Source organism: Bidens hawaiensis, unplaced genomic scaffold, assembly GCF_021521415.1.
Source record: "Bidens hawaiensis isolate Kalapana, Puna unplaced genomic scaffold, B.hawaiensis_p1.1 tig00011511_1, whole genome shotgun sequence".
Classification (NCBI taxonomy): Eukaryota; Viridiplantae; Streptophyta; class Magnoliopsida; order Asterales; family Asteraceae; genus Bidens; species Bidens hawaiensis.
Window position 1 is genome coordinate 530,854 of NW_027491902.1, and position 20,638 is coordinate 551,491.

The 20,638-nt window shown below is 34.0% G+C and overlaps 1 protein-coding gene across 1 annotated transcript; it reads right to left on the reverse strand.

The window, feature by feature from the left end:
* Positions 1-16,025: 16,025 nt before the first annotated feature.
* LOC143538241 (heat shock cognate protein 80-like) lies at positions 16,026-19,042 on the reverse strand. Its single transcript, XM_077031843.1, has 3 exons — positions 18,920-19,042; positions 18,062-18,203; positions 16,026-17,974 (listed from the first exon to the last, which is right to left on the reverse strand). The coding sequence occupies exons 1-3, from the start codon at positions 19,040-19,042 to the stop codon at positions 16,143-16,145; spliced, it is 2,097 nt and encodes a 698-aa protein (XP_076887958.1). The 3' UTR covers positions 16,026-16,142.
* Between the last annotated feature and the right edge of the window lie 1,596 nt (positions 19,043-20,638).

Genomic DNA, 20,638 nt, shown 5'->3' on the forward strand with positions numbered 1-20,638 from the left:
CTCGTTAACACCCTTGTCACTTTTCCCCTTCATAAAAGTTATAACTTAGGCTAAAGAGTATGGTTCATTTGAGTCATTTCCTCTTATTCGTCACGACTGCACCATGTCAGCTTTTCATTCCTCATTCAACTTCATCCCTCAACCCGTGTTATGGTTAATTCTCCCATTCTCCATCATTCTCCACAATTATGCTATTTAATAATATAAATAACTAAAAAGAAGAAAAAAAATAAAAATAAATGATTGGCTCTCTCCCAAATGAGAAGCGAGAAGCGTGAGCATGATCAGTGAGATCATCTCAATAGTTAAATGATGACGAGGGCGGTGGTTTTCAAAGGGTCTCACACGAGGAAGAGGGTGCCACATCAGACCAGTGGGGGGGAGAGGGGGTCACACCCACTAATCCATATCCATCAGCCTTATAACTATCAAAACCTATCTTTATCGCTATCATCAACTACCATAAGCATCCCTCAACAACAAGAACAATCCATACCAACTCAAGTGAGCTCATCTCTTTATTTTTTGAGAAGGCGTGTGATAATGTGAAAATTACATTAATAATTAATAATTTTATGGTTCAAATAACAAGAACCATACATATATTAATTAACTATAAGAACGTTCATGCACTTATTAAGATTTAGATCGTAACATATTCGTTTTTATTCCCATCTTATCAAAATAAGAATTTGTGCCTTTGGCCCCACAAACGTGTTTCTCAACAGAACGGTGGGTTATCACCGTATATTCAAACTAATGGTATCTCTTAAAAAAATATTGATTGTGATATTTCCAAACATATTAAAATGCGAATATTTTTTATTGAAATGATTAAATTCATAATTTATGCTCAACACGAGACAATATTACATACCTAGTATGTAAATCTAGGGCTGTAAAAGAAAATAATGTGTTTACGAACACTTACCTAATGGGATTTTATGTTCGTGTTCGTTCATTAAGGAAATTAATGTGTTCACGAACGGTTCACGAACGGTTCACGAACACAAATAATATCGGCAGAGCCTAGAGATTGAGACCGACGTATTCATCAATGTGAATAATGAAAGCCTGTAAATGAATTGAATGAACACAAACAAGGGCATGTTCGTGTTTGTTCATTTAACTTTAAAAAAACATAGACACTTAATTGAACAAATATTCATGTACATGTTTGTTTATTTAAAAAGAGACATTTATGGTCGTTTGTTTAAAATCTAAACGAGCATAATTGAACAAAGATAAACGGACATACATGAACAAATGTAAATGAACACAAACAAACATAAACGAACTTAAATGTAAACACTTAAATAAACAAAAATTAACAAATATAAAACATTTAAGTAGATGACCTATCTAGATAATATTTAATTATTTTCTATTAATACATAAACGAACATAAATAAACGAACGTTCATGAACATAAATGAACGAACGGAACATGTGTTCATGTTCGTTCGTTTAATTAAATGAACACAATTTTTTTGTTCATGTTCGTTCGTTTATTAAATAAACGAACATAAATGAACTTCCCGTCGAAGGGTTCACCGAATGTTCAGTTAATTTACAGGCCTACGTAAATCTGATATTAAAAAGGCCATAAAGTGTGTACATCAGCTTTCAAGTTATTCGAACTTTTTATTTCTTGAAAGTAATTTTGAATTCAACCCGAATTCAAAATTTCAATATCAGATTGATTTTGACACACCGAATTATAAGAAAAATAAATAAATAGCACGCATAGAATAAATATATAGAATATGTATATGATTGGAATTTGGTTATAATGATATTCCAAAAGTCATAAATTCAAATTTGGTTCGAAAATGAATTCAAAATTCAGTGATAATTTTATTTCGAAAACTTAAAAATCAAATTAAAATTCGTGATGCAAGTTTAAATTCAATTGGAATTTTAATATACCTTTTTTTGGAGTAGGGTCATGTATCATATTAACTAACCGTATAATAAACGTTTATATTTCCTGTTGAATGTTGAAAGAGGTCCAATCAAATAGTCGGTGCAAGAGTTAAATAACGTGGGGCCTCTTTTGATGGACTTCCTTTCTAGACGTTTGTAGAAATAGAAAAACAATCATGATAATTCTATTATTTCTAAGCAATTGATTCTTTACCTTTCAATACGACTAATAAAAGCATTCTCATCCAACCCCTCATTGAGGGATGTTATTATAATTTAGAAAGTGATTCAGGGTGTTATGAGTGAAAATTTTTTATATTTTATAAAAAGTAGTAATTTTTCTGTATATTTGAAAAGCTACTGTTCACCCTCTATAATTTTTTAATATATTTTGAAAGTGGTTATAAGTGAAGAAAAGAGAAAATGTAATGATAAAAGGTATAAAAAGTATTATTTAATTGAAATAGAGAGAGAAAATATAGTAAGTTTTAGTGTAATTTTTGGTTTAGGGATAAGATGTGGGATGAGAATGCTCTAAAGACACATTCAAAATAACAAGACGAAAATTCATGAACAAAAAAACATAAATAAAATAGAGAGAGATAAAAAAAAAGGAAAATTTTCTAAAATATCTATTTTATAGTGTGAGATTCCGTTTACAAACCTTGTTTATTCTTGTTACAATATTTTATTTATTTAAAACTGAGTCATTTCGATCTGCGAGCTTCTAACTTCAAGAGTGATTCTTATGCTTTGCTATCTGTACTATACTTGCTTTCCTGTAATGTGGGGAAAAATACGTCAACGATATGCTGGTGAATCGTTGACTCTGAAAACATTTATTAATATTTGACTGACAAGATAGTTTTGGAACAAACACAGCAGAAACGTCTCTTATTTCTGGGAACTTGTGCCACCGCCACACACACACAATTATGGTTCTCCGGGAACTGATGCCCATTGGAGAACTTTAGTTATGACTGTTTAGCATGCGGCCCCGTAGCCTTGATTGAAAGGCTAGACAGATATGTTTGGATCCAGATACATGTGTACTCGGTCTGAGTTGCTTTTATTTTCTACCTTGTGACTTAGGGATCACGTAATCCCTTAAAATTTAGAGATCACGTAATCTCATACAAACATTTGACTGACTGTTTAAGATAAACAACTTGTTTATCTTAATGATTGACTGAAAAAGGTTTAACGTATTCACCTGTGATTGTGATTGTCTTTTCTGAATGATGTGGTGATCTCGTTTGAAAACCCTTGTGAATGAATGATGATTGATCTATAATAAAATAGGTTTGTATAAATACCCGGATCGTCTCTTGATCCAGCTACAGACCTTTAGTCTGGTTTTGATAGCTTTAAACCTTGACTGATCATTTGTTTAAATAAAATATTTAGGCCCGTAATCTTTTTATTTATTTATAAATCATGTGTTGAGTTTCTTCTTTATGAAAAACATCTATTGATGGGTTTCTTCTTCAAGAAGAAACATTAAATGACTATAACCTTGATATGTAAAATCTTACGTTTCTTAGTCGTGAAGAAAACCATATCTCTTACATATAATGTTTCTTAATAATGAAGAAATTATTTCTGACTATATTTTCTTGTATGTAAAAGCTTATGTTTCTTAATAATGAAGAGACATTATTTTATAACCTTTGCATGTATAAAGCTTTTGTAAACATAATTATGATCAAGGTTTGGGCTATACCCTTGACTACGGTCTAAGCCATATAATATAATAATAAAATAATATTTATGCAGAACCTCTACCTTACGCAGGTATTTGGAGTTTATATGCCTAAGCTTGTACGGGCAACACTTCTACTTGCTATCGCGTATTGAGGTTCAAATCGTCGGAACTTCAGAGCTTGGCACGTTCCACGAGACCGGCACACAAAACTTGACTAAGTGTGTGAAAGTGATGGTGTTTGGTGTGAGATAGGAAGTGCCGTACCCCCTTCCCTTTTATAGCTGATTTTGGGATTCATCGCGTAGCGCGATGGTCCTTTATGTTCGGGCATCGCGTAGCGCGATGTCAGGGAATGACGCGTAGCATGCTAACTCAGCCTTAGCGTATTTTCCAAAAATACTAAAGCGGCGATGAGAGCGTGTGAAGTGCAAAGCGCGCCATCAAAACGCCACATTACGCCCATCGCCCGAGTCCGTGCGCGTCGGGTGCTTCGCACCCTCCGCTAGGACTATGGAGAGTGGTTAGTCACATAAGAACATTACTATGGAAACTATCTTCCTTATAAAGAGTTTCCATTTCTTTTCTTGTTTACATGTGGGATGAAGGTTATCTTCATTATTTATACTCATGTGGAATGCTTCCATTTTCTTCCATCTTTCCATGTGGGATGGAATTTTCTCATTTCCTTTACATGAGATATCTTTATTTTTCTTATCTCATTTTTCTCGTTACTTGTTTTGTGAATATTTTTAATCCTTCAACTTTCAAAGTTGACATTTTTAGTCCAAAATAATTATGGGATTTTCTAGGATGTTACATGGAAGAATAAAGTAATTACCGGTAACTTTAGCGAATCGAATTGGCGAAAAAGGCTCACGGCTCTAGCTTGTAATCAAACTTGATCTTAACGGCTTTGTATGAATCAATTGGCTTAGGGCTTAGAGTCACGGTGTTGTAAGGAGTGTGTGGACAAGTTTAATTGAATTATAACCGTGTATTTATAGTGTTTTATGGCCAAGTAAGTCGTGGTTTGTTAAGGTTTCAAAAAAAAAATCAATTAGCTATCAATTGGTTATCATTTTCCATGATTAGAGTGTTCGTGAACGCGTTTAAGGTTGACAATTGATATGGTATCATCAATTACTTTGATTTGGCCATGAATTAAGGAACAAGAAAGAGGGGGTGGTATAGCGTTGGGGTGATGGAATGGAGAAGGAGGGAAAGGATTTTGATTTTTTGCAAATAAATCCCTGGATTTTGGGGTCGAGTACACAAGTGGTTTAAAGTTAGTTAAAAGTTGTTTTTGCACATATCTCATAGTTATTATCAATTTATAAAAAAATAGTGTCTTAACTTGATTATATGATGAAAACAGAAGTTTATATACAATATTAGTTCATGTTCTTCCCTAAATCATAAACCCTAGAACTCAAATCGGATTAATTGATCATTGTTGATAAAAATTGATTTGGGGTTAATGATTATTGGTTAAAAACGATCCGAAAGAATGAAATAATTACCGGTAACAGTAGCGAATCGAGGGTTTAATGGCGAAAAAGGCTCACGGCTCTAACTTGAAATCGAACCTAATCTTAACGGCTTTGTATGAATCAATTGTCTTAAGGCTTAGAGTCACGATGTTGTAATGAGTGTGTGAACGAGTTTAATTGAATTAGAACCGTGTATTTATAGTGTTTTAAGGACAAGTAAGTCGTGGTTTGTTAAGGTTTTAAAAACAAATCAATTAGCTATCAATTGGTTATCATTTTCCATGATTAGAGTGTTCGTGAACGTGTTTAAGGTTGACAATTGATTTGGTATCATCAATTACTTTGATTTGGCCGTGAATTAAGGAACAAAAAAGAGGGGGTGGTATGGTGTTGGGGTGATGGAAGGGAGAAGGAGGGAAAGAATTTTGTTAAGTTTTTGCAAATAAGTCCCTAGACTTTGGGGTTGGGTACACAAGGGGTTTAAAGTTAGTTAAAAGTTGTTTTTGCACATATCTCATAGTTATTATCAATTTACAAAAAAAAAATGCAATAATAATAAATACAGAATTCATTGATTAATTATTCGAAAATACGAACTCGGGTCAGATAACAGTTACAAATAACAAGAAAGAAAAACCCGGAATGTTACAGAGTTAGGGTTCGTTAAGTTCGAGAGTGTTAGAAACAAATAGGGTGGAAGTTGGGAGTGGTGGATAATAAATCAAAAGTTGGGATTGTTACCAGCCAATGAGTCAAAGTTGAGAGAATTAAAAACCAATATCCCTTAATTAAAACAACGCAACATTGATGGGCTTCGCTTATATAATTCGAGATGAAACATATAGAAAAAACTTTAAAATACGAAGGGACACAAAAATGAGAAGTGTGAGACCCTAAAAAATTCTAGAAAAAAAAATCGTAACTCAAAATATAAATAAAAAACGAGAAAAAAAGTAAAAAAAAAAAACTAAAAATGTTTTCCTTGCCTTTCTCGTTAAAAAAAATAGCTCGAAAAAGACACAATGTCAAGAAAAAAGACAATGACGAAGAAAATAAACAAAAAAACACACCGAAAAATAAAAAAGACACAATATATCGCAAAATATAACACAATGTTGAGTAAAATAACACAATATCAAGAAAAAAAGACACAATATCAAGGAAAAAAAGACACAATGAATGACGAAAATAAACAAAAAACACAATGATAAATAAAAAAGACGCAATTTTTTTTGAACTGTGAATATTTATAAACCAACCAACACCAACAAAGAAAAAAAACGACACCAACAAAATAAAAAAAATAAAAAGACACAATGAACTTTTTTCCTTAACATTGTATTATTATTATTTATTATTATTTTTTTTGAGAACGAAGAAGATCGGGAAAACATTTTTGTTTTTGTTTTTTTACTTTTTTAGTTCTTTTTTATAGCTATAACTTTTTATTAATCTTTTATTATTATTTTTAGAGGGTGCTTTTGTGGCCATAAATCCTTCTCAATTTTGTTTCGCTTTATGAAACAAGTTCCTATACATACAAGTAAATATTTTTATATAATATTATATAGCAAGTACTTAACTTTTCTCTAATAAATGTATATACTTATATAGTAGTTATTAGATTAATAAGGGTTTTATCTAGATCCAAAAAGAAGTATATCCTAATACAGTGAATTTTTAACCAGTTTTCTATTTAGAGGGTTCGGTCAAAATAAAAAGAAGTGTATATTAATATAGTGAATTTTTGACCGTTCAAAATAAAACTTTAAACCTTCTAACAAACATCATAATATAAAGAAACTCACTAGGCAAAAACATCCACACACACATATCAACTTATCGAGTAACTCAAAAAATAAAGGACTCTAAGAGCATTCCCATTCCCATTCCCATTCCTTCCATCAAAATACCCACAATTTTTCTAATTTAAAAAAATCATCCAATTACTCACTCCATCGTATCCCTTATTCATATCATCTATCTCTATCTAATGAAAGTATTCTATAGTAACTTTTCATATATGAAAAGTGATTTGCTTAAAGTAGTTTAATATTTATTAACTAAATTAACTAAAAATAAAGGCTAATTAATACTCTAGACTCTCTAAAACTTGACTAAACTACTAACCGGCAAGTGAACCGGTCGACTCTAGTAAAGCTAAGTAAGTCCGGATATCGAACCCACGAGACTCTCTAAATTACGTTTATTAGGTAATTAGACTCGACTACAAAACACGACTTATTGATTATATTTGTTTGGGGGGTTTTATTTAAAATACTAATTTAATAATATTATTAAAAACTAATTAAGAAAACAAGTAATTTAAACGAAAGCAAAGTTTGTTATGAAAATAAGATGATGATAAGAAAAACTACCTAGGCTAGAATCCCCTAAATTTCAGTAATGAATTAACCCGGAAAAATGTTTAGTTATGGAACTGGGATCGTAAAATAGACACTTATAAGAAAACCCGAACAGGACCCCTGACCCTTTTTAAGAGACACCTATGGATTTCTATTAAAAATCAAGTTCCCTTACGGTCACCCAATTATTTATAATTTAGTTCCTTTATACGAAATCCTACCTTACAGCGCGGAAATCAAAGGCAATTTACTACATTTTATTGATTTGATAAGCAATAATAAATAACCAACCCTAGACGGACTCTTTACGAAGAACTAAACTAGCAAGATTAAATAATAAGGACTTATCAATAACCTAGAACTTTACAGATTTAGGTTAGCAGCACAGTTAGGTTTATTTGACAATATTATTTGTATGACCTTATCATGAGATAAATCATAAAATAATCAAAAACACAGAGTAATTGACCTAATAGCAATCCTATCATATGACAAACAATAATTAAGGAAAACTATGGAATAAAACTCATCAAACAATCCTAAGTATCCATACGCATCAACTAATTATAGATAAATCTTTTACTAAACCATAAAAACCATAACGATAAACAATCCCAAAGTCAAATCAAAACATCAAGATAGGTTCATCTTAAGCCTAAGTAGTTCATGCAATTTAGCCTAGCGTCTTAGGTTAAAACAAAACAAACAAATAAGAATTCATGGCGGTAAAATAACGAAAACGAAAGAAACAAAAGATAAAACCCGTGTTCTTCGTCTTTAAACAATATGCGCAACACCAACTGATTCTTCAACTCCAAAGCTGCCAAAATCTACTCTCGGACTCCTCGGAACTGACCAAAATTGTCTGGAACTTCAGGGTATGCTTAATGGTGAGTTTAGGGGTCTTTATATAGGAAACAGGTGTCCATAAATACGTAAGTCGGCAAACTGCTGGAAAATTCTGGAACATGCTCCCGCCGCGCCGCAGGGTGGGCATTCCCTCCCCCGTCGCGCGGCGCTCCGGCCTAGGGGGGCCTAGTCTGTTCTAGTTCGTTTCTGGTTCGGTCCGGTTCGTTTCCTGATGCGTCGGTTCTCCGGTTCGGCTTGTTTTTGCTCTTTTTTCGCCCTCTTTTCACCGAAATTCAAACCCGAAACCTAAAATATAAAAATATATTAGTAGTATACAAATCTTACGAGAAACCAAATATAAACTAATAAAATATTAAATAAATGTACACGGGAATTAAGTATATTAAACGTTACATCAAAAAACTACTGTAGCACACCCCATCTCAACTGCATTATACTTTCACCAGCCTCATCACTTCTCCCACCCTATCTTTTTAGGGTCATCGGCCTTTCTAGGCAAACCAAAGGCAATTGATTCTCTCTGAAGCAAAATCCTCAACCCTCTTTACAGTCTCCATTCCTCTGAAGCAAATCGAACACCAAAATCAAAGAGTTTTGGTTCGAATCAAAGCAATTGGTGCCCTTGTGTTCACAGATACAAGCTGCAACATGTACCCCTCTCTCTCTTTAGCTCTCAATTTCATTATGTTTATTGTAGGATTCCAACTATCTTCATGTAAATTACCCTCATCCACCACAAATTAGGAACACCAAAGCTAAAATAACACTCAAACAAATTACTAAAACACAATATATGAGGTTTTATTAAGAATCTAGCTACTGGCTATTAGGGGTGCTCACAGTCCCGTTTTAACGAATTTTTAGGTCGAATAGTTACGTATTATTGAAAACTGAAACCAAACGATTGAAAATTAAAACCGAACCATTACTAACGGTTTGGTTTCACGATTTGGACCAATTGCATAATCTTTTTAAATGATTTACTGATTCCTAAGCGGTATACGAATATAGCTTTTCTTATAAGAACATAATAGCTTCCATATTATAAATTACTTGAGTACATAATTATCTACCTATTCTAATAAAGTAAAATAAATGTAGACACTTGTCATCTTTTGGTTAATTCTCACAATTTTTTCCCTCCAAAACTAATATATATGTAATAGATCAATTATTATTCACTTTCCTTTTATACTCTATTTATATAATATCTATATATTTTTATAGATTTTAACATATTATTTTACTTTATATTTCAAAATACTTGGTGAATTCCAAAAATAACAACAAATTATGTTTCTCAAATGAAAATTGTTTCGGGTTTGTTGTGAAACTTAAATTTGATTTTATGGGTTAAAAGTTGGTAAATAGATTTTTTGGTACAAGTTAACTACATTTAAGTCAAAATTTGTTACGGGTCAAAAATGAAAATTTTTAGTATTTTTAAAAGTTTGAGAATGCAAACTAGATTTATTGTCAAATTTGTTATGGGCTCAAAGTGTTGACTTGAAAATGTTAAAAGTATGAAAATTAGAATTTTATGCATGATTCGGATTTCAAATTTATTTTTAAGGGTTTTTTTGAAATAATCAAAAGGTTCGGGATTTGGCAAATTGACTATTTTTCTTTCAACTATTAAAATTTAATAAAAGATTGCCGATCAATGCTTTTAACTTTTATCAAATTTGAAATATTTATTTTAACATTAACGTTTTCTTCAATGGTGATCAAAACGTTGTATGGGAAGCATGTTATGCAAAAATATGCTCAAATGAAATAAAATATTCACAAAATTGAATGGGTTAGCATGTTATTTTTTCTGTTGCCATTATGACCAAGTCGAGAAGCTCTTTGAAACTTATCAAAATCTTTTTCATGGTGTATTTCAAAAAAACATAGTTCTTAAAGAGCATTCATCGTTATAATTTAATGTTGTACTTTCCTTTGATGGGTGGTAAATTTGATGAGTGGTTAGAACTACTATCGAATGAGAGGTCTTATTTCCGAAATTGGTTCATAACCAAAATTTTTTCAATTATACATATATGACATCGAGAATGAATTTTTCAACAGAAAGAAGCATTCTAGGGTACATTTTTGCACGAACATTTTTTTTATTAAGTTCATTTAAAAAAATAATTTTGTGATATAAATAAAATCAATTTATGTATAGATAGTATAGATACAAGTATAGATGTAACACATTTTTTCATACACGATGTATAATTATTTGTTTTACTTGTAATTTTATAATTTGAATTATCACGTGTATAACACGGGCACTAAAACTAGTATTATTAATGGAACGAAAGTTGTTTTATTAAGTATAATGAAATATTAAATATAAATTACATGTATAGTGTATACAAAAAGGGTTGTGTGTGATTGTAATGTTTATTTTGAATACACCAATAACCAGATAGGGTCTCTGTAGGCCGAAATATGTTTTCTGTAACGCCTGCAAATTTTAGTTAAAAGGATCTATGTGTTGTAGAGTTTGTATTTTTACTGAGACTCGATCTGGCCTTCCTCGGGGACCTCTTTGTCTTTCTTGTAAGCCTATTTAGTTAACGTTTAATCCAAGGCATCATAATTTATAAGTGGAAGGGCCTAGATGTAAAATTTTTATAACATAAACCCTAACTTGCTTACATCCTCCTAATTTCCGATCGGCAGGCATGGGAGGGTGGTCTCCTCCTCGATTTCCATGCAGGTTTCAGCCATTCTACGGCCTCCCGAGTCTAATTCAAGGTCGGTTCTATCATCATACAACTCTTTTTCACCATTAAAACATTTGTTGAACATGTTAGGGTTGAGTTTTAATTATAACAATTTCTGACAGATTCGTACTCGTTTATTTCTCAGTCTGTAACTCAATGAAAATATATGTTTTTGATCGATTCTTGTTTCTATGATATTCTACTTTGAGTCTAGTTTCCAAAAAGGTATAATACGTAATTTTTGGATGAGATTTGAATACTTTTTATGATTTTATAAGATCGAGTGTCAAAGCTGATGCGGGATGACGGATTCTGGTCTGTCTTCCCGACATCATAACCCTTTTTCGATAAGTCTAAATTGGTTGGTTCCAATTCTGAAAGTTAATATTTTGAGTTAGAAACCAAACTCAATTGGAATCGTTTAATTTGGCTGGGTAATGAATTTTATAAAAATAAAACCATTTTGTTGCGCACTGAAATAGCTGCACATACCTTTCTGTGTTGGAGGAATTTTTATGATTTTTGTGTCCACTAGAAAAATATAATAAAAATATTTTATAAACTTAAGATATTTATGCAACTCTGATAAAAATTTAATAATTTAATTCCATGGTTTTCCTATGTAATAAAATACATCTTTGCATGCTAAAATCTGCATGTTATATTCGTTATTGATCGATAAGTTCGTTTTAGGCTTAACCTGTGGCTGCCCTTTCTCGCATCTTTCGGGGCTGTTATAATTGAAGTTCGTGATCCGTCATTTTCTTAGGTATGTCTAGTGTAATATACTTTAGTATCATGAGTTTTGGCATTCGTTAGATTGGTCAACTGTTGATGAAGTGAAAACTAGGTTTCGGTTGTCTAGTTTGTCAATTGTTGCGTCTAGCGCGTTGTTTGAGGGAATTAACAGCCAATTCGGATGTTGTAGCCTCGGTATGATTTGTTGGCTGTGAAAAACTATATTTTTATGTTATTGGGGCTGAACTGGTTTTCGGTTACTCAAACGGGTCGGTACGGCGCAAATTCGCGTTTATTGGTAATTTGTGCATTGTGCTTGCGAATTACCGACCCATCCAACTCGTGTAGCGTCGTGTGGACTTGTTGGCTGTTATTTTACTAAATTTGGTCCACATGGGGCTGAGTCAGTATCTAAGTGCATAAACAACCCGTTAACGCGCGTATTCGATAAAGTCAACAACTTTCGGGGGTAAATTGGGAACCCTTTGTCCCCGGGATTAACTAAGGGTGGTTTTGGTAAATACATGGCCTCGGGGGCTGATTTAATTGAATTTGTTAATGTCAAGGCTTTAGGTCAATCAAATCATGTTAGAACGTGTCGTAGGATAAACGAGTCGGTACGTTTAGTTAGTAATCTTTGTGTGCAATCCGACAGGCTTGTAAACTGTGGATTGGCTTTGAAGTTCTCAAACTCTTTGGTGTTTGTGTGGCTCGTTTCAGGTGAGTTCATGATGCCCCTTTTAAATCTTTTTACGTTTTGGGCTAGCATACACACCGTAATACAATTTTACACGATTTTACTCGTTACAACTATTTGGATGGTATTACATAGCCTTACTTGTATTTGTGCATTTATAAAACTATGAGTGGACTATATTCTATGCCTTAGGATATTTTAGACTCGTTATGGTCATATATTCCTTAAGGTTATATACCTGATTATGGTCAAGACTCGATGATGTTAATAGGCTTGGTAGTAATTGAATACGATTAGACCTATTTACTTAGTTCATGTATTGGACTGATTGTTATATATTACCTTATGGCCCATAGGCTTACTTGTAATTTGGAATGTCTTGGGATGATATATATATATATATGTGTGTGTGTGTGTGTGTGTATGTATGGAGGTATGTATGTATGTATGAGTATGTGTTACCTTATAGCCTACGGTTGTGTGATGATATTTAGTTCCTCGTGACTAAGAATGATGTGAGTAAGCTTATTGATGTGTGTGTGCATGGTGATCACGGCCGGGTCAAATATATTACTCGGGTTTTCAAATCCGGTGGTGGAGAGGCCCGTGTGGCGTGATCATCATTTTGGCGGGTCAAATATATTACTCGGGTTTTAAAATCCCGTGGTGAAGAGGCCCGTTGTATGTTGAGCCGTGATCGGGTCAAATATATTACTCGGGTTGTACCCGTGGTGGAGAGGCCCATATCACGTGCTTGGATGTGTAAGCTGTGACCGAGTCAAATATATTACTCGGGTTTGACCCGTGGTGGAGAGGCTCGTGTCACATGCTTAGGTCTTACCGCGTCCGGGTCAAATATATTACTCGAGTCTTGACTCATGGTGGAGAGGCCCGTGTACATGTGTTCGACGATGAATGTATTATTTGGTGAATTATATTAATTATTTTATTATTATCCCCTCTATTGTTTAGAATTATAAGTTTTGAAATAAAGTATGAAATATTGTTTATGAAAACCTGAACTCACTCAGCTTTAGCTGACTTTGTGTGTATGTTAGTTTGACTTTCAGGTTAAGGATTGGAGGTTACCGCTTGGACGTGCTGGAGGCTACTCGGAAGATTGAAGGCATTTCTGGTCAAGGATTTCAAATAAAACGGATATTTTATTTACATTCGATTTTGGACACTTGTACCCGTGTTTGGGACTTTTAATACTTAAAACTTTTTCCGCTGTTATTCACTCTGAACTGGTTTTAAATACAAAGAATTGTTTGGTTTTAAATTTTTATGAAATTGTGGATGTGATTACCAACTGTAGGATTACCGGGATTCGGGGTCTTATATTTTCATATGGAAGCATAATAGATAAAATACTATATGACCCGGTCCGACCCAACAATCTATTGCTTCTATTAATCTTTTGTTTGACTGGTTAATGCTTCTCTATGTAATTGCACTTTGTTTGACTGGTTAAAGGTAAATTCTTGTCATTCTGATGCTCCTGCTGTTATTCTATATGCTCTTGTGATTTTTTCTAATTTGCGTTTTTGTATTTTGAATATGCAGTTGTGTATCTTTGTCATATTCATTTGCCATCAAATATATGCTGAATCAAATCTTTTATAGTGTAATAACTCTACTTCAATTTTCAACCCTACTAAATGACCCGTTTGACTCGTACCCCTACCCATTAACCTCCCCATCTTCAACCTCTATTAATTATTTATTTGTTATGTAACAGGCTGGAGGGTCGGTTGTGCTATAGGCCAGTCTTGCATTACATTTGCCATCAGAAGCATTCATACTCAAGTTACAGATTCTACTATTCCGCCGTTTTAGGAAGTTGCTTTAACCGCGTTAACGAGCCCACCATAATACTATACAAACTTGAGAACAGTAACGATTTTATATAATCTAATCATCTCTCGCGGGACGTCTTTTATGCGTTTTGTTTCTTTAAACGGGCGTGTTGGTACTCAGGTGTATGAGTCAAAATGGGATTTTGTCTTCAAGTTGCTGGGTGAGAGGGGGTTGAAGGTTGCGTTTAAACTGTCGGGCTCGTTTTCTATATTTGCAGAAACTGGCAAACAAATGGATTTATGTTTCGTCGAAGTCTCTTTTATGTTATATGTAAGTTTTAGAAAATTCTTATGATAATGGTGGATTTTGTAAGTTGAATTTGTGGAAGAATTGATAAACGAGGCTGGAGTTGCTGCTGTTTCTGGATGTGGTTTCTTTCATGAGAAACATGATTATCATAATGGATTCATCAGATCTGCTTTTTCTAAGATTTTGAGCTCTGTTGCTCATAAACTGCATTATGAGTTGTATAAGTGTGTACCAAATTGTGACAGAAATATGATTGTTTTGGGGCAAGAATATTTATTCAGTTTTATTGTTGTTATTGTAATTGTTCTTTGATGTAAAGTTGTATCCTAAACAATCATCATGCTACAAGATGAGATTATGGATGGACTAAAAGATACGATCATCATACCGTTTTTTATCAATTTTGTCATACATGTAATTGACCATGTTACGCGGGTCAATCCTGGCAATTTTGAAGCTTACCCTGCTAGGAGCTTATAAGTTTTGTACCGAAGACCACCTTCAATTGTCTTCTATAAATAAATAGCTTTTATCATTCTTTAAATCCATATTGGTTATAATGTTAGGTTAAGAATACTTCACGAGTTTGAGCCGAGTTTTGGCTAGTTTAACGTAATTTGATTTTTCCAAATATTTAGAAACTTTTTAAAAGAAAATTATAATATGACAAAATAGTGAGTAGTTAAAATTGTAAATGATTAGAAAGAGAAAAGGTAAGTAAATGCTACTTAAAAAGCACAAGCTCCCCTTTTTATTCACTAAGGATGAGATGTGCGGGAGCGGGTCGATGATGACATTGGGGAAACCCAGTCAACCGATAGGGGAAAAAAATGACATTCGCTTGTTTAACTGCTAAGAATCATTTTTAATAAAAAAAATAATATAGAGATAGATATAGAGGATAAGATGTGAGGTGTTTTTTAAAAAGAGAGTCAAATTTTAAAAAGTAGTTTTTTGTTAAATTATGGGGATAAAGATAATGGAAGAGATGTGAATGCACCTTCTATCCCTAAATCAAAAATTACACTATAACTCACTACATTTTCTCTCTCTATTTCAATTAAATAATACTTTTATATTATCATTACCTTTTCTTTTCTCTTCACTTACCACCACTTTCAAAATATATTAAAAAATTATAGAAGGTGAACAGTAACTTTTCAAATATACAGAAAAATCACTACTTTTTCTAAAATATAAAAACACCCCTTACATAAAATAAGGGGTTGGATGAGAATGCTCTAACAAACCAAACACACATGGGCTGCTAACAAGTTGTCAAATTGAGCAGGTCAAACCGGCTCCTTAACTTACAGCTTGTTCACTTAATTCTATTTCAAATTTTAATAAACTTTTGCTTCCAGCTAACTTGTGAAAGATATTTCGATTTCAGCACTTGTTTACAAAAATAACACCCAAGTTCAAAAAAATCTAAATAACAAAAAAAATTAAACCAGCCAAACTTATGAAAATCCAAATCCAACAAAACTAATTGCAACGTAAATATGCTTCAAAACTCACTTAATCAACTTCCTCCATCTTACTCTCTGCATCACCATCAGTTTCCTCAAGAGCAGGCATGTCCACATCACCGTCATCGCCATCCTCATCGATGCTCAACCCAAGCTTCAGCATTCTATGAATCCGGTTCCCAAACATGTTCGGGTCATCCAAACTGAAACCAGACGTCAACAATGAAGTCTCAAACAACAACATAACCAAATCCTTAACCGACTTATCATTCTTATCAGCATCAGCCCGCTTCCTCAACTCTTCCATAATCGGGTTCTCAGGGTTAATCTCCATAGTCTTCTTGCTCGACATGTAACCCGCCATGCTTGAATCCCTCAAAGCTTGAGCTTTCATAATTCTCTCCATGTTAGCGGTCCACCCGTACTCACCAGTAACCAAACAACACGGGGAATCAACCACGCGGTCTGAAACAATAACCTTTTCCACCTTGTCTCCCAACACATCTTTGATCACCTTACACAAACTCTCAAACTTTGCTTTCAAAGCTTCCTTCTTTTGCTTCTCGTCTTCGGTTTCATCAAGCATTAATCCTTCCTTAGTTGCAGAAACCAACTTCTTTCCTTCGAATTCCTTCAACTGACCAACCGCATACTCGTCTATCGCATCCACCATGTACAATACTTCATACCCCTTCTTCCTTAACTTCTCCAAAAACGGGGAGTTTTCAACCGCCTTCTTGCTTTCACCAGTAATATAGTAGATGTCGTTCTGACCCTCCTTCATGCGAGTCATGTAGTCTTTCAAACTCGTCATCTCATCCCCGCTCTTGGTAGTATGATACCGAAGCAATTCAGCGAGTTTGGTTTTGTTTTGGGAATCTTCATGTATACCCAATTTAAGATTCTTTGAGAAAGCTTCATAAAACTTCTTGTAATCCTCCTTGTTCTCAGCAATCTCTTGAAACAGTTCAATACACTTCTTAACCAAATTCTTCCTGATCACCTTCAAAATCTTGTTCTGCTGCAACATCTCTCGGGAAATATTAAGTGGAAGGTCTTCAGAATCCACAATACCCTTTACAAAACTCAAGTATTCTGGTATCAATTCCTCACAGTTATCCATGATGAAGACACGTCGGACGTATAGCTTGATGTTGTTTGGCTTCTTTTTAGTGTCAAAGAGGTCAAACGGGGCACGTTTGGGAACAAAGAGGATAGCTTTGAATTCGAGTTGGCCCTCGACTGAGAAATGCTTGACCGCCAAGTGTTCTTCCCAGTCGTTGGTTAAACTTTTGTAAAAAGCAGTGTATTCTTCCTTTGTAATCTCTTCAGGTTTCCTCATCCAGATAGGTTTTTGCTTGTTAACCAAGTCCCATTCATGTGACACTTCTTTTATCTTCTTAGTTTTCTTTTCTTCTTTCTCTTTTTCCTCGTCAACTTCTTCAACTTTTCCTTCTTCGTCCTTCTTCTCGTCTTCGTCCTCATCATCAGAAACCTCTTTTTCAGTAGTCTTCTCAATCCATAAAGAGATTGGGTAGCTGATGAACTCTGAATGCTTCTTGATCAGATCTTTAAGCCTGCGCTCTTCAAGATATTCAAGTTGGTCTTCTTTCAAATAGAGGGTCATTTTGGTCCCTCTGCCAATGGATTCACCCGAGGTGTCTCGGGTCACAGTAAATGACCCGCCAGCTTGCGACTCCCACACGTATTGTTCATCATCATTATGCTTGGTTGTTACAACAACTTTGTCAGCAACAAGATAAGCAGAGTAGAAACCGACACCGAATTGTCCGATCATGCTGACATCAGCACCAGCTGCAATGGCTTCCATGAACTCTTTGGTGCCGGATCTTGCAATGGTACCCAAATTGTTCACCAAATCTGTAAAAGTTGTAGATAGTTACAGTTTATAAAGTCATTTACTTTTAACATTATATTAGTTGGGCTTAAACAGTAGTATTTTCTTACCAGCCTTGGTCATTCCAACTCCAGAATCAACAATGGTCAACGTGTTGTTGGTCTTGTCGGGAATGATGTGAATGAAAAGCTCAGGCTGTGCATCTAGCTTGCTCTTATCGGTCAAGCTTTCAAAACGGATTTTATCCAAAGCCTAGCATGGTATAAAAGTAATTAATTTTGATACAATGAAACAGTTGATGAAGAAACACAATGTTAATCAAATGGCAAGAGACGAAGATGAGCTAGTGCATAATTTTACAATGAATACAGACACAAATAAACTCCCCGGGATCTTTTTGCCATACAAGTTTGTCAACCACTAGAAATAAATAATTTGAAAGTAAAAACAAGAAGCATGTATGTAACCTTAACGAAAGTATCCGATTTAGTTACACTTACCTTTCTAATTCTATCACAGCATGCTTGAAATTGTTTTCAAATTAGATAATAATAAATTACTGAACGGCGAAGAATAGAATATATAACAAATTGATATGAGTTTAATATCAAATTTTAAGTGCTAACTTTTAATTATTAGGTTTAGTAGCCATATTAACAAAATAAATTGAACAATTTCCCGGCATATTATCATCAACTGCTTAGCAATCTGGTTCATGCCTAGCTTTAGAAGATGATAATAATAATAATAATAATAGCTAAACATGTGATGTGATACCTACCATATGCAACGTTTAATCAATTAGTAAATAGATGCTACACTGGGTGCTACTATTCACAATAACCTACCTAATCACGGATCCGCTAGATGAACAGGAAGTAAAAATTTAATTATCGATAACAACTGGCACTAAATTACATAAACCGATGGAACACAATATAAACGAAAGCAACTAATTAATTACTTACATCTGATGAGTTGCTAATAAGCTCACGGAGGAAGATCTCCTTGTTACTGTAGAAGGTGTTGATGATGAGACTCAGCAGCTGGTTGATCTCCGCTTGGAACGCAAACGTCTCTGTGGCCGCCATCAGTGAAGAGGATTGAGGATAGGTTTACAGAAGAAGAAGTCGATTGAATTGAAGGTTAAGGTTACGATGAATGCAATGCAAAGTGTAATTATTATATACAGAAGCGCCAAGGGTGGGTTTCTAGATCCTTCTATAGAGGAGGAATATTAATCTTATTAATTTGACTACGGAATGCTTTTCTTTTCTTTTGTGGTGGTGGAATGGAAGGTGGAGAGAACAAAAGTGCTTCAAAATAGTGGTACCTCATTTTATTATATTTTTTGAATTTTATGTTTCAAGATATTGTTTTTTAAAATAATTATTATAAAAGTATGATAATTAAAATTAGAGTAACCACCCTTTGCTATAAATTTTCTTCCTTTAGTAAGGATTAAGGAGAAAATAAAACGAGTGTGTTGTTTTGTTGCGGTGAATTGTCTCTGGAAGAAGATGAATATGCTGATTTATAGTGAAATCTATGGGCGTTTATGGTCCGGATTTCGTAGTTTTTGGGTTAAACCATGAACCGAACGTTTAGCAACGGTTTTTGATTCTTATAAACCAAAACCAAACCATTGAACTCTTAAACCGAACCAAACCAAAACCGCTAATTAAGGTTTGGTTTCACGGTTTTTCATCTCCTTTGAGTTAGAAACTGATAGACCGAAAGAATGGTTAGGTAGCGGTGGGGTTAAAGAACTTTATTATTATTATTATTATTATTATTATTATGTTTTTGTGTACGCGTGAAAAGACGATTTTGCCCTCTTTTTACCCGTCAAACAAACAACCAAACTAATATGAAACCCAAATTGCAAAAAAGGACCATCACTGGGGCCTTATCTGCAAAGCTGTCATCACGGGGTTCAAAGCTATATTTTAGGTTTCACCACAGGGACCATAACTGCAATTAACTTAATAAATTAAACTCTAAATAAGATATATTCATTAAAAAATTGGTCTAGGTTAGGTTATGAATGAAAGTGAAAAGTTGGATTAGGTTGGGTTGTCTAGGTGGGATAGTGAGAAATTAGTTTTTTTTTTATTAAAAGTTGGGTTGGGTTGGGTTGGGTTGGGTTGAGTTAGGGATGGCAACGGGGCGGTTTCGGGGCGGGGAATGCTAATCCCATACCCGCCCCGGTTTATAAAACTCATTACCAAAACCGTCTAAAAACCCGCGGGGACTAAACGGGGAATCCCCATCGGGGATTCGGGGAAAACCGCGGGTATTCGGGGAACCCGTCTAGCATAAATGGTTTTTAAACGGGCTAAATTCCCCGTGGGGATCCCCATTTAACCGTCGGGTTCACCGTTTAAAACCCGATTGTAAGAAAATGATACAAAATTACAATACAATATTAATACACAAAAAGTTCAATATCCAAACACATTACACATACAAAAGACATTATTAATACATAAAAATGTTTATTTCTCCCATCACAACGGAAATTAACTTCATGATTGATCCTTCTTACACGTCCATACCGCACCCATTCAACCATTCAAACACTTGTCACGCCGGATTGCTATGATAATCAAACATTAACATATTAATTGGAAACTATATAAGAATCAATGTTAAACCATATTAAAATGTAAACGATAAACCATATA

What these genes read in the sequence shown, in the direction of transcription:
- LOC143538241 (XM_077031843.1), bottom strand. Translation starts at nt 19,042, where the DNA reads ATGGCGGCCACAGAGACGTTTGCGTTCCAAGCGGAGATCAACCAGCTG. An exon ending in TTATTAGCAACTCATCAGAT is followed by an intron (nt 18,204 to 18,919) that starts GTAAGTAATTAA and finishes ATACCATGCTAG; the next exon opens with GCTTTGGATAAAATCCGTTT. An exon ending in AGTTGGAATGACCAAGGCTG is followed by an intron (nt 17,975 to 18,061) that starts GTAAGAAAATAC and finishes CAACTTTTACAG; the next exon opens with ATTTGGTGAACAATTTGGGT.